The sequence below is a fragment of the Pelophylax lessonae genome (genome assembly GCF_965119305.1).
Source record: "Pelophylax lessonae genome assembly, chromosome: 4".
Classification (NCBI taxonomy): domain Eukaryota; kingdom Metazoa; phylum Chordata; class Amphibia; order Anura; family Ranidae; genus Pelophylax; species Pelophylax lessonae.
Window position 1 is genome coordinate 138807676 of NC_138771.1, and position 12951 is coordinate 138820626.

Below are 12951 nucleotides of genomic sequence, written 5' to 3' on the forward strand. Positions count from 1 at the left end.
GGGTGCGGCCATCTTGCATGTGGGCATCTGAAGCCGCAGTGTAATCTGCTGTGTCCTTCTTCCTGATTCCAGCCTCCTGGGAGTGATGACAAACAGCTCCCAGGATGCAATGCAAAGGTGGAAGTGATATCGGTGGCCGTGGCCACAGAGAGGGGGAGAAGGAGGAAGTACAATCAAAAATGCCCTGAAAATAAGGTAAGGGACCCTCGAAAAAAAAATTGAAAATGCCCAATTGTTGATCAGCATAGCGAGCACTCCAGGAATCACGAAAGTTGCAAAATAGGCCGGAACTCCACTTTAAGTCACATTTTCTGCATGTGTATGTGATAGAACCATACACAGGATAATGTTATACAGGATAATACAGATCATTAAGTATTTATAACAGCGCTGTCATCTGTCTGCAAGCATTTTCAGGATTACAGAGATGTGTGCCCACAGGGATAGAGTATCCCTTCAGAATGGAAATGAATATGGATAGGAAGTGGTGCATTAGTGTATCCTTAAAGGGTAGCTCCACTTTCCTGGGGAAAAAAAAAATAGCAAATAAAGAAAAAATGATATAGCGTCTCCATCAGCTCATCCCCCACAGCTATTGCCTTTTGTATTAATTGACCCTCCCTTTTAGATTGTAAGCTCTAACGAGCAGGGCCCTCTGATTCCTTTTGTTCCAAATTGTAGTGTAACTGTATCGTCTGCCTTCATTTTGTTAAGCGCTGCGCAAACTGTTGGCGCTATATAAATCCTGTATAATAATAATAATAATACAATTGCGACACAAGTCCTTTTGTAATTTAATGTTATTCAAAATTACCTTTGCTTTTCAGTCTGCAGCCACTGTAATTTCCCAAAAATGCAATGCATAATGGCTGCCTGGAGCTGTTCTGTACACAGATTGTGTACTGACCACACCCCAGAAACATTGTTTCCTGCTTGTGTGATTGGCTCATCAATTTTCCCAGAAGTCTGCCTAGGATACAAGTCAGATTTCAGGCATCCCCTGCAACAAAAATGTCACTTTTGGTGAGATACTCCCAATAGGAACACGTCTAAGGGAATGCAGGCCCAGCAGATTTCCTCATTAGTGCTCTGCAGTTGCACAGCTGATAGATAATTATGAAACTTCTCCAATTAGACCAACTCAGCACAGAGGCACAAACAGTGATTTCTTCAGAATAACAAAAGGTAGGAATCTGCAACAAAGGTTGTTATTATAATCCTCGTAATGTACAGAGATCACCCAGAGGGGAATGTTTTTTTCTCAACATAAGTGGAGTTATGCTTTAAAGATGAACTCCGGGATAAGCAAATATTAACCAAACAAATGAGGCATATGTTTTCTTATTTGAATTGTGATGTTCTGTGTGTTTTTCTTCCAAATCTATACAGTTGTCCTGTATAATACTGTAGAATTTTGGGTATGCCAGATTCCTGTAGGAATGATTCATTGAGCGTTTCTCACCATGGTCTGATCCAGGGCTTCACATAACTTTTAGGGCAGGTTCATGTCACAATCGCAAGGATTAAGGCATCTGTGCTGAGATGCGTTAATGTGTTTTATTGTAACAAACTGATGCATGTTTATGTGCGGTTTGAGTGCCTTTTTGTTGGGTTCCTTTGAGCTGCATTATTTTACATTGTGTTGTTTGCTTATAATACTATAGCACTGCTGGCAACTTGTTCCCCTACTCCTGCACAGCCAGGCAACATGCATTTCCAACTTGCATTGAGACACAGGAAGTCAGTCCATGGGCTTGTTTTTGTTGTTTTATTGGGGGGGGGGGGGGGTGGATAGTTTATAGGGGTTATGGGATGCCCAACTTGAATTGAAGAACAACAGATGGGGACAAATTCCTTACTAGAGAAAAGATCCTAGACTGCTCTCCTTGCTAGGACCACCCAGTCTCTTGGATCTGCGGAAAAGTCTCTTACAGATTAGGCGCTCTAGCCTTTTTGGAAAGTAGTACAAAATATTGCAAAGTTGTGTACAGGAGTATCTGCTCTCCTTTTGTAGAACCGCTCCCAGCTCCACCACCTGCAGGAACTACCAGCCCTCCTGGCTCTCCCAGGACAAGGGATAAAGGGTTAAGCACAGCGCTGTCCTTTGAAAGCATTCTACATGTGGCATTCTCTCCCGTTGTGAATTAATGAGTGTGCTGATGTACTCACTCTGTCCTCCTTGTTCCCACTTCTCTTATGCAAGAATCCTGTTCCCACTGCTCTTATGCAAGAATCCTGTTCAAACTGCAATGCTCAATGGATCTTCCTAAGCAAGCCCGAGCCAGCCTGGGCACAAAAGTCCCCCTAGACCTAGGGGACCCCTCCTAGGCCACTGACAGCCTCCTCTGCACTCCATCTTCCACCCTACTCCCCTGCTGGCATGGCTCCACCATATTTAAAGCGGTAGTAAACTGCTGCAATAATAAAAAACAAAAAATAGATTCCCCTGCAAAATAATAACATAATGTGCTAGAATGCATCACATACTAGCACATTATGAAATACTTACTTTAGAACAAAGCCCTTCAGTGGCTTGCTTCCAGCGCTGAGAGGGCTTCCATCTTAACAAAGCGGACTTTACTACCATTTTAAGGGCTGACCAAGCCACCCTGCCAGAGCATTCTGCCTGGAAATTGGCCAAGTTCCTTCAAGTATGCAAATCATTCCTCCTGGTCTCTGCCCACTAACTTATAGAAGTTTCTCCAACCTTCTGACAAGGGGGAGGTACCAGAGATCTGCATCTGTGAGTCATCCGCCTAAACCTGCAGAAAACCCTTGACCCAAGTGCAGACTTAGAAGCTAACCATGACTTTAACATACATTTGCCTACAATAATCTAGTAGTACACTAGAGGGTACTACAATACCTGCAGGAAACCCTTGACCCAAGTGCAGACTCACAAGCTAACCATAAGTCTAATATAAATGTGTCCGTACTAGTCTAGTAGCACACTGGAGGGTGCTACAATACTATGACATCACCTCCTTTGTGGTTGCTGATTAAGTGTAATGTATACAAACCTATACTGTATATTTGTTTGCTGTGGCTAATTTTTTGTGAGCTTTTTTGAAACGGGGGACCTGAAGCTCATAACTGTGGTGCTGGCAATTGTCCTGAGGACGAGGCAATGTCAGCGCCTTTGGGTACAGTGTGAATGCAGGCTCAGCGAGATGCAGCTGAATATTGAAACACTTTTCTTTTGTTAAACATTATTTCTACTGAGCAGTCACATGAAGACGTGTGCTGCAGTTGGATGCACTATATAGCATTGCTACAGTGATGCACTGCACAAAAATGATGCATAGTGCAAGACAACGCAGCAGATAGGTATGAACACCACCAACTACCTCCAATTTTATTTCCCTTGATTATGCATAGTGTTTACACTGGGCAACGCCACCCAATGGCTCCGGTGTGAACAGGCCGTTAGCCATAATTGTGCATTGTCAGTAGCTGGTTCATTAGCTTTATTGTACTTGGTTCTGTTATGCATAAACTATAGAAATAAAAGTCAGTGCCACAAGTACTTGCAAATAAAACACTTCAAATAAAAAGGAAAAAAAAAAAACAATTGGTTATCTTTGTTGCCTTTAAATGTTTATTTACCGCCATCTAGTGTTAGAAAATCAAACTGCTTTAGTCAAATTTTGGTCAAAGAAAATATTATAGATCAGTTAGAGGATATGCAGACCTATGTGGTATTTCTGCTTATATATGAGCAAATAATGTAATCTTACAATAAATAATGAGTGAATATAAAACGCCATGCACTTGGGGCACTAGGACACCTAATTTAGTAAATCAAAACTGCTTGTTTAAATATGAACTCCATGCAAACAGCTAAATGCACAGATGCAATACACTTAAGCTGTTTTACTAGCAAGAGGATTTGTATTTCTCTTTTTCCAGTTCTATGACTTACAAAGCTCTACCAAACCACACAACCTTATCTAGCAGGGGAGGTGACCTGAAATGATTTTACTGCAGCTTTTAAACACTAGAAGTTCTCCTCCCCGTGACTGTGAGTAGACAGTGAATGGAGAAGCAGAAGCCTAATTAGCTCATCTCTCCATCACTCTGATCTCTCCTTATATCAGCATACTCCACTGTAGCACAATTGATTGTCCCCTTGTGCTGTTTCTCCCTTTTGCAGTTTGAGCTCTGCTGTACAGGAACAGCAAGAAGCTGATACCAAGTCACAATTAAGTACTGATTACATTTAAAAATAAATGTAACGATGGATTACTGAATGCAGAGCTGAATTAATGTATGCCTTTCATATCTACCTAGAGTTCAGCTTTAATGTAAGGAATTCTGTATTTCTTGTTGCAGGTTAGGCATAGTCCTATTGATAGCTGTGATGCTAGCTCAAGTTGTGGCAGCTCAGTTCTTATTTCTACAAGACAAAATATTACCAACTGACAAGAGCAAACCATTGGCCATCAATAACAGGTAAGCCTGTAGGGCAGAGCTACTTTATTATTCTTTATTTATGGTTTATGTTCTGCTAGCAATCCAACCAACTAGAGTTTACCCCAAACTTAATGCAGTATTAAAAACAAAACGCATGTATTATACTGGAGCTTACCAGTTTGTAGATGGGGTGACTGCATTTGTCTTCTTTTGTTTTTGAAAAGCGCGGGGGGGGGGGGGGGGGGTTTCTGGTGTCCTTTTTCATCTGGATGTCTGGACAACCTAACTATGTAACTATCGAACACAACATACAAGGGTATACAATGTACTATTGACACTAATATACACGCACCCATCATAGATTGACCTGGATGGACTGGTGTCTTTTTTCAACCTCACTATGTAATGTTTATGATGCTGCATACAAGAAAAAAAAAAAAAACAACCAAACAAAAAACTAGACTATAGCCTTAGGCACATTTCACGCTTGTGCGACTTGTCCTGCGATTTGGGACTGCAAAGTCACATGACAAGTCATACTCCATGATTTCCAATGAGTACCATTCATATCTGTGCGACTTCAAGTCACAATGACTTCAAAGTAGTCCCTGCACTACTTTGGGCCGATTTTAATGCATTTTGAGGTCCATAGACATAGGCATTGCTTCAAGTCCAGTCAAAACCGCAGCAAAAAAATAGTGATAAAAAGTGAAAAAATTTTAGGTCGCACAAGTGTGAAAGGGGCCTTAAAGTGATTTCAAAGCCTAGTTTTCTTCCCCTTTAAAAATACCAAAAATGTTATACTTGCCTCCTCTGTGCAGTGGTTTTGCACAGAGCAGCCCGGATCGTCCTCTTCTCTAGTCCCTCTTCTGTGCTACTAGCCCCTCCCTCCTGTTCAGTGCCCCCACAGAATGCAGCTTGCTATGGGGGCACCTGGGCCGAGTCATAGGTCCTTGTGTCTATTCATATACAAACCCCAGCCCCGCCCCCGCCCCATCACCTCTCTCCTGATTGGCTAGCTGACTTTAATTGATATGACAGCTAATGGCGCTGCTGCTCCGTCTCAGTCAATCAGGAAGTAGAATCTCGGACGGCTGAGACACTCATGGACATCACTGGACAGAGAGGGACCTCAGGTAAGTGTTAGGGGGGCTGCTGCACAAAGAAGGTTTTTTATCTCAGTGTGTAGAATGAATTAGGATAAAAAAACTTCTGACTTTACAACTCATTTTAATTGGTATGAAAGACAAGATCACAGTGGCTAAGATGTTATCACTTCCGCCTGGCAGCACTAAGGACATGAGTTTGAATACCAACAACAGCACTACCTGCCTGGAGTTTGCATGTTCTCCCTGTGCCTGCATGGGTTTCCTCCCACACTCCAAAAACATGCTGGTAGGCTAATTGGCTCCTGTTTAAATTCTTCCTACTATGTGTATGTATGAATGTGAGTTAAGGACCTTAGATTGTAAGCTCTGTAAGGGCAGGGAATGATGTGAATGTACAATATATATATATATATATATGTAGCACCCTCCTAGATAGGTGCTAGGTTAAAAGCATTATTAAGCTCCATCTGCTTATCAGGGGAGCCTGATCTGTTAGTTTTGCCTGTTACATGTGTCCAGGTGGGATTCACTGGGTCTGAGGGAGTGTCCCCACTGTATCCAATAGGGGAGCCTGTTGGACAGTGGAGGAAACCAAGCCAGTGACACATAGGCTTTTGTGACAGTCCCAGTGGGAGGGCACAACCGCAGTGCATCCTAGGATTGCTCATAAAAGCCAGAGGCACATGTGACGGGGCGTCTTTGGCGGGAAGTAGAGTCCCAGGTGGAGGGTGACGGCTGTCTCTCCTCCTACAGTTTGAGGAAGGTGGTCACAGGCAGTTGGCCTAATGAACCAGGTGTGGAGCTGAGCCTAAGGGATCCTGGAAAGCTGACGGTGGTGTTGCTGGCAGAGTCACCTGAGAAAAACAGTGTTCGGACCGTGAGTACCAGGGGGCTTACCAAGGGGTCTGCCCAGGAAGGGGGACCACTCCAGTGAAGTCAGAGGACAGAAGGTCAGCTCACACAGTATGCAAGAGTAAAGGGGGTGCCAAGTAGAACCCTGAAGACTAGGGGTAAAGGGGGTGCCAAGCGGGGCCCTGAAGAGTAATTCACTATACGCTTTGCTTATTAACCACTTTACCTCTGCTCACATTGCTGCTACTGCAGCAATGTGGCTCGTTCCCGTCCAGCGACGTAGACCTACGTCGCTGGACTCCTCCCCCTGTAGGCGGCGCTCGCGCGCCACCGGAGGCGCTCTCCCGCTGTTTTCAGTCACAGCGGGAGTCGGGCCAGGGGAGGAGCAGCGGCGATCGCCACCGCTCTTCCCCGATCGTCGGGGAATCGAGTGAGGAGATCCGCCCGCCTGTGTAAACAGAGCGGGCGGATCTCCTAAGTGACAGGGAGTGACAGATCGGAGTGTTCAGCATAGCTGAACATCCGATCTGTCCTTCTGTCACATAGTCACCCCCCCCCCCACACGTCAGTAAGCAGCAGGCATACATTAACCCCTCCCTCTCCAATAAAATTAACCCCTTCACTGCCAGTGTCATTTTTACAGTAACAGTGCATATGTATAGCACTGATTACTGCAGTAATGTCACTGGTACCCCCAAAAGTGTCAAAAATGTCGGTCAAGGATCCGATCTGTCCGCCGCAATGTCGCAGTCCCGCAAAAAAATCGCAGATCGCCGCCATTACGCGTTAAAAAAAAAACACCAAAAATGACAGAAATCTTTCCCGTAGTTAGTAAACACAATAACTTTTGCGCAAACCAATCAAAATACGCTTATCGTGATTTTCTTTTACCAAGCATAGGTAGCAGAAAACAAATTGGCCAAAAATTTAAAAAAAATTTGATTTTTACATTTTTTTTTGGGGGGGGGGGAATTTCATATAAAAAAATGTTAAAAATATTGTTATTTTTTCAAAATAAACGCTATTTTTTTGTTTATAGCGCAAAAAGCAAAAAGCGCACAGGTGATCAAATACCACCAAAAAAAGCTCTGTTTGTGGGAAAAAAAGGACGTAAATTTTGTTTGGGTACAGCGTCGCATGACCGCACAATTGTCAGTTAAAGTCACACAGCGCCGAATCGCAAAAAGTGGCCTGGACGTAAGACAGCAAAATCCTCCGGTGGTAAAGTGGTTAAATACTTCAATTCAGTGGCAAGGTGAAGCAGCGGCCTTGCCGCACACAACATAGTTAGAAGTCCAAAAATTGTGCATAGTTCATCCAGTTGGAGTATTCCACTCATCCCTTCGCCTATCCAAGTTCTAAAATAAAAACAACAAAAACCAAATACTCTGGACTGTTTCCTGACTGAGCCAAACACTTAAAGTACTTTGAATTACTAAGTTGTTGCTATGGGTAACCCAGGGGAATCCACATCCAGCAGTTTCCAAGGGAGTAGTGCTACATATATGTAAAGCGCTGCATAAATTGATGCCACTATATATGTACCTGTAATAAATATAAGCAAACTTTATACTGCATCTTACCATTTCTTAGATGTGGTAGCTGCACTCATGTTGTTTATATACTTTCTTTCTTTTATTTTCCCCCTGTGATCTGGCCAGCAAGTCTTTTGTTTTTCAACAGAACGAGCTGTCCTGAAGATGGGGAAATTAGAGGGTTAAGGCAAACCATTTAACACCGACAGGGGTGCTTACAATGATCAGTTTTTATTTATCTAAATCTTTTATCCCAAAAGCTGCTGTCCAAAGATGTCAAAGGTGTTGCACTTTCATCCAGCGTGAAGGCACTCTGGTACAGGAGATATGTAACTGGCTAGATCATCAGGTGAAAACAGAGAGGAAAAGCCTAAAATAAAAAAAAGAAAACAAAACAAATGCAGCCACCACATCTACTGATTGGTAAACTTTAATACATTACATTTTTAGGTTTAATACCGCTGTAAGCAATTGCTTTGCATGGGTATGTCTCAGACTGTGCATTTCTCTGAGTAGGGTTATATTGACATGTTTTTTATAATTTCACACCTAGCACATTGTAATGTACTTCTTTAGTTGTTCATGTTGTCTGTAGTAGCCCAAATCCTATTCTTTTTCCTAGGAGAGGATTTCAGAATTTTAGCTACTTCTTCATGTTCTACTCAGCTATCCTAGGTTTGGGCTCATGTTTGCTCCGAGTCTTATTTAATGTGTTCCTGGGTAGCTGGCTACTGGCTAGGATTGATCGTCCACTTTTCCCGAGAGGATATGAAGGAGCGGATATGGGTGAGTACCTTCAGCTTTGCCTATGTACAGTAATGTTTTGTGTGTGATAGATCTCTGAACCCTATTTTATCTGCATGCTGCTCAAATTTAGATAATATGAGTTTGAGAAAACTGCGCTTGAATTGTTGCGCTTAAACCAGAACATGACAGTCCATGACCATAAGAAAGGATGGAAGGACGAAATCCCAACACCAGGTTTAGTGTGAAAAGTGTAGCACACCACACCACAGTGCCAACTGTGGATCCCTGACTAACATTTTTGACACTTTTGGGGGTACCAGTGACATTACTACAGTAATCAGTGCTATACATATGCACTATTACTGTAAAAATGACACTGGCAGGGAAGGGGTTAACTTTATTAGTGATCAAGGGGTTAGGTGTATCCCTAGGGGCGTGATTCTAACTGTAAAGGGGCGTGGCTTGTGATGTAATAACAGAGACATACGATACTACATAGCAGGATCGTGTAGTCTCTGAAGTTACATCAGGGAGAATGACAGGCGGCTTTGTTTACATTAGCCGCCTGCCTTTCTCCCTCTCCAGCGGGAGATCGCGAGTGACCGGCCAACATCGGAGCCGCCGGTCACTCGCGCGGGGATGTGCGGGAACGAACGGGGGCGGGAGCGCTCCTCCAGCGGCGCGCGCTCGCCCCCTAGAGGCTCCTGGGTGAGCGACGTAGCCCTATGTCGGTTTGCCCAGGAGAGCCAGACTGCCGCAGTAAATAGTCGTGCGCCAGTCGGCAAGTGGTTAATGGAAAATTGCACGGTCGTGCGACGCTGTACCGAAATACAATTGATGTCCTTTTTTCCCACAAATAGAGCCTTCTTTTGGTGGTATTTGATCATCTCTGTGTTTTTTAGATTTTGTGCTATAAACGAAAAAAAGAGCAAGAATTGTGAAAAAATGTCCATATTTTTTACTTTCTGCTATAAAACATTCCCAATAAAAAATTTTTAAAAATGTTATTTTTTATCAGTTTAAACCAATTTGTATTCTGCTACATATTTTTGGTAAAAAAAAATCCCAAAAAGCGTATACATACAAAATACATATTGGCCTAAATCGATTAAGAAATTCGATTTTTTTTTACTGGATGTGTTTTATACTATAGCAGACAGTAAAGAAACATTGTTTTTCTTTTCAAAATTGTCGGTCTTTTTTTTGTTCCTAGCGCGAAAATTAAAAACCACCAAAAGAAAGCTCTATTTGTGAGAGAAAAAGAACATCGATTTTATTTGTGTACAGCGTCGCACGGCTGCACAATTGTCTGTTCAAGTAACGCAGTGCCATTTCGCAAAAAAAAAGGCCTGGTCATGAAGGGAGGTAAACCTTGCAGAGCTGAAGCTGTTAAAAGTGAAAAGTTCTAATATATATTTCCCATAAAATAGCTATTTTCTGCCTGCTACAACAATAAAGTACTACTAATTGAGATAAAACTTCCTCCCACACTCTAAGGCCCTGTACACACAACAGTACACTGTACTGTACACAGTAGATACTGGCCAACATTCTGCCCTTGTATACAGGTCCTTGTTTGAGAGAAGCCAATCTTACGGCCAGCTTCTGTCTAATGAGCTTGCTGGAAAACCAGTAGCTGATCGGCATCCAATCAGTGCTCTCAGCCGATGGCTGCAAACACTGACCCATGTGTTCTAGTGCAAAGAAAGAGAAAGGCGCCTCTAAGTGCAGTATTTTAATAAAATGATTCAGACAAGTGGACGAGTGAAGACTCACATCTTTGCTGAACAATAAAGGTTCATAAAGGGCGGCAAGCCAGTTGACAGGTGTCCTGCGAACGTGTGCCTTGGGGTCCCAGAATAGAGCGACCAAGATAGCAGCAGGAGACGGGAGAATGTTGACTAACCATCGTTCTCCAGGTACGGCTTGTGGTGGAACAACTCAGAGCGCAACATTTAGGATGTTTTTAGTATGCGTTTTCTTAGAGGAATTTGGTGCCCAATGGCCATGGCCTGCACCAGCAAATTTGAATTATTCTTTACTTCCTCTGCTTCTCACGAATGAACCTTTTTAATTCTGATTATTTATTTTCTTTACAGGGTATAATACATGGACAGGTATGCTCCAGGTGGATCTTTACCACACTCATCCTGTTACTCTGTCCTTTTGTCACCTTCTCACACAAGAAGTGTCTAGAAGATCTCATGCAAGCCCAGGTAATAAGGGAACTATATATCAAATTGTACAAACAGAATGATTCACATGGATGGTTTTCCTTATACTGAAGGGAATGCCCCGTACACAGGTTCCGATAATCGGACGACTTATCGTTCGCATTTTGTTGCATGATACTAACATCGAATTCAACAATGCGTACAAACCGTATGATTTTTGTCGTATGATTCTGGAAAAGCTTCCTGGTTGCTTAGCTATGTATCAGATGGTGCAAAACAAAACAATGGCAGCCAGGCTTTTTCGGGGCTATTTTAGTGTTTCTGAGCATGCGCAGTCTTTGTCGATCGACTTTTAGCGTACGAATACTGTACTGACGAAATGATTATCGTTCGAGAAGATGTCGTACGACAGAAGTTTTCCTGTTTGTCCCTTCGGATTTTGTTGGACCAACTGTCGTGATCGGCTGTTGAAAGCTGTGTACTAATGATCAGATTATCGTGAGATCAGGTCGAAAGCAAGTTTTGTCGTATAATTATCGCAATGTGTGTACGGGACATTAGTCATTACAAGGATGGTTTTCCTTGCTTATGTCACCATATCATCATTCTGCAAACATTTCCCTACAGCCAAGTGCATCAGTTTAAAGTGGACCTTTACCCATAACAACTTGATAAAAAATAATGTTCTTTAGGAAAGTACATATATTCCACAGTAATAATTATGCTACCAAAATGAGTGTACACAGTAAATTGTCTCCAGCATGGCTCCTGTTCCTCTTTGCGGAAGGCTGCCATTTTGTTGAAGCCCTGAGCCCCTTGAACAGCAGTAAATCGTAAAGCAGAATTAAACACATCGATTTAACAGTTTCAAAAAACAGCTACATTCCTCTCAAAGCATCAAATGACTGGTGGCATAACTGTGAAGGATAGGAGGGTTTTATTCAGCTTTAAGGCTGTCAGCAGATTGGCCTCTACAAACTCTGCAGTGCCTAAAAATGGAAAGCAACTGAGCATATGCAGAGCAGGGTGAGATAGTGTATACTGGATTTTAAACAGTATAGACACTTATAATTAATGTTTTACATAGATATACCTGCAAAAGGGGCCTGAAGTGTTCTAGCAGGACTTCAGTTTCTGACTAAAGTTCCACTTTAAAGAGGAGTGCCTCCCAAAAGGGGAAGCTCTGCTTGTTTGCTTCCTCCCCATTTTGCTGCCACATTTGGCACCTTACAGGGGGGAGCGAAATACTTGTCAAAACAGGGTACCCACTCCCACTTCTGTGTAAGATCGCCACAATCATTGTGCGGTGATCTACGCAATTTCTGCTCCCCCCCGCTGCCAGGGCCGAATTAAGAGCATCATGGGCTTGGTGCTGAGGATTTTGAAGGGCCTTAAGGGCCGTGCCTTGGCATGCACCCAGAGGAGGAAGGGTGCAGCCATGCATGCCTAATTCAACATGGGATGCTGTCTCTGAAGCCCATAAACACATCCATGCATCGGCAACTGTCCCTCCTTGTCCGGCCTTCGCGCTGTGTGGGGAGGTTCTGAGGGAGCTGCCTGGGGAAGCGAGCATAGAAGCCAGACTTCTGTGTTTACAAGTGACAGAAGAGCGGTAACAGTGAATATGGCCAACCCGGGGCCTATATAAAAGGTAGGGGCCTGGAGCTGCAGCTCCAATAGCCCCTACGTTAATCTGGCCCTGCCCGCTGCCTTCACAGGTCCCAGAAGACAGAAGGACCATTCAGAAAGTGCAGCACGGCCCGCAGCAGGAAACAGGCTGTGAAGCCGCAAGGCTTCACTTCCTCTTTCCCTTAGTGAAGATGCCTGCGCTTGCACCTGGAGCCAATAGACGGATAGGCTTCGGGTGCTGACATCGTGGAATCCCTGGACAGGTAACTGTCCTAATATTAAAAGTCAGTAGCTACAGTATTTGTAACAGCTTAATTTTAATTTTTTTCCCCCAGGCTGGAACTCCTCTTTACCTACAATATGTATCTCATGATGAACAATTCTGAGGAGTGGTAAAGCCTTTACAGACCTAATTCAGCAAGACTTTTTCCACATTTCATGGTAGTGTTTTGTTAATAATGCTAATTATTAAAACAGCAATGACTGGAAACT

General features: G+C 43.2%; 1 protein-coding gene across 1 annotated transcript in view; it reads left to right on the forward strand.

Annotated features, from left to right (window-relative positions):
* Positions 1-12951, forward strand: part of LOC309552556 (stimulated by retinoic acid gene 6 protein-like) — a gene marked incomplete at both ends in the record, with an annotated part of 66662 nt that overhangs the window by 40577 nt on the left and 13134 nt on the right. Inside the window, 3 exons of the mRNA XM_082253509.1 lie at positions 4333-4452; positions 8532-8695; positions 10756-10872. Of these exons, the coding sequence (XP_082109635.1) occupies positions 4333-4452; positions 8532-8695; positions 10756-10872 (401 nt within the window). The remainder of the gene's footprint in view (positions 1-4332; positions 4453-8531; positions 8696-10755; positions 10873-12951) is intronic.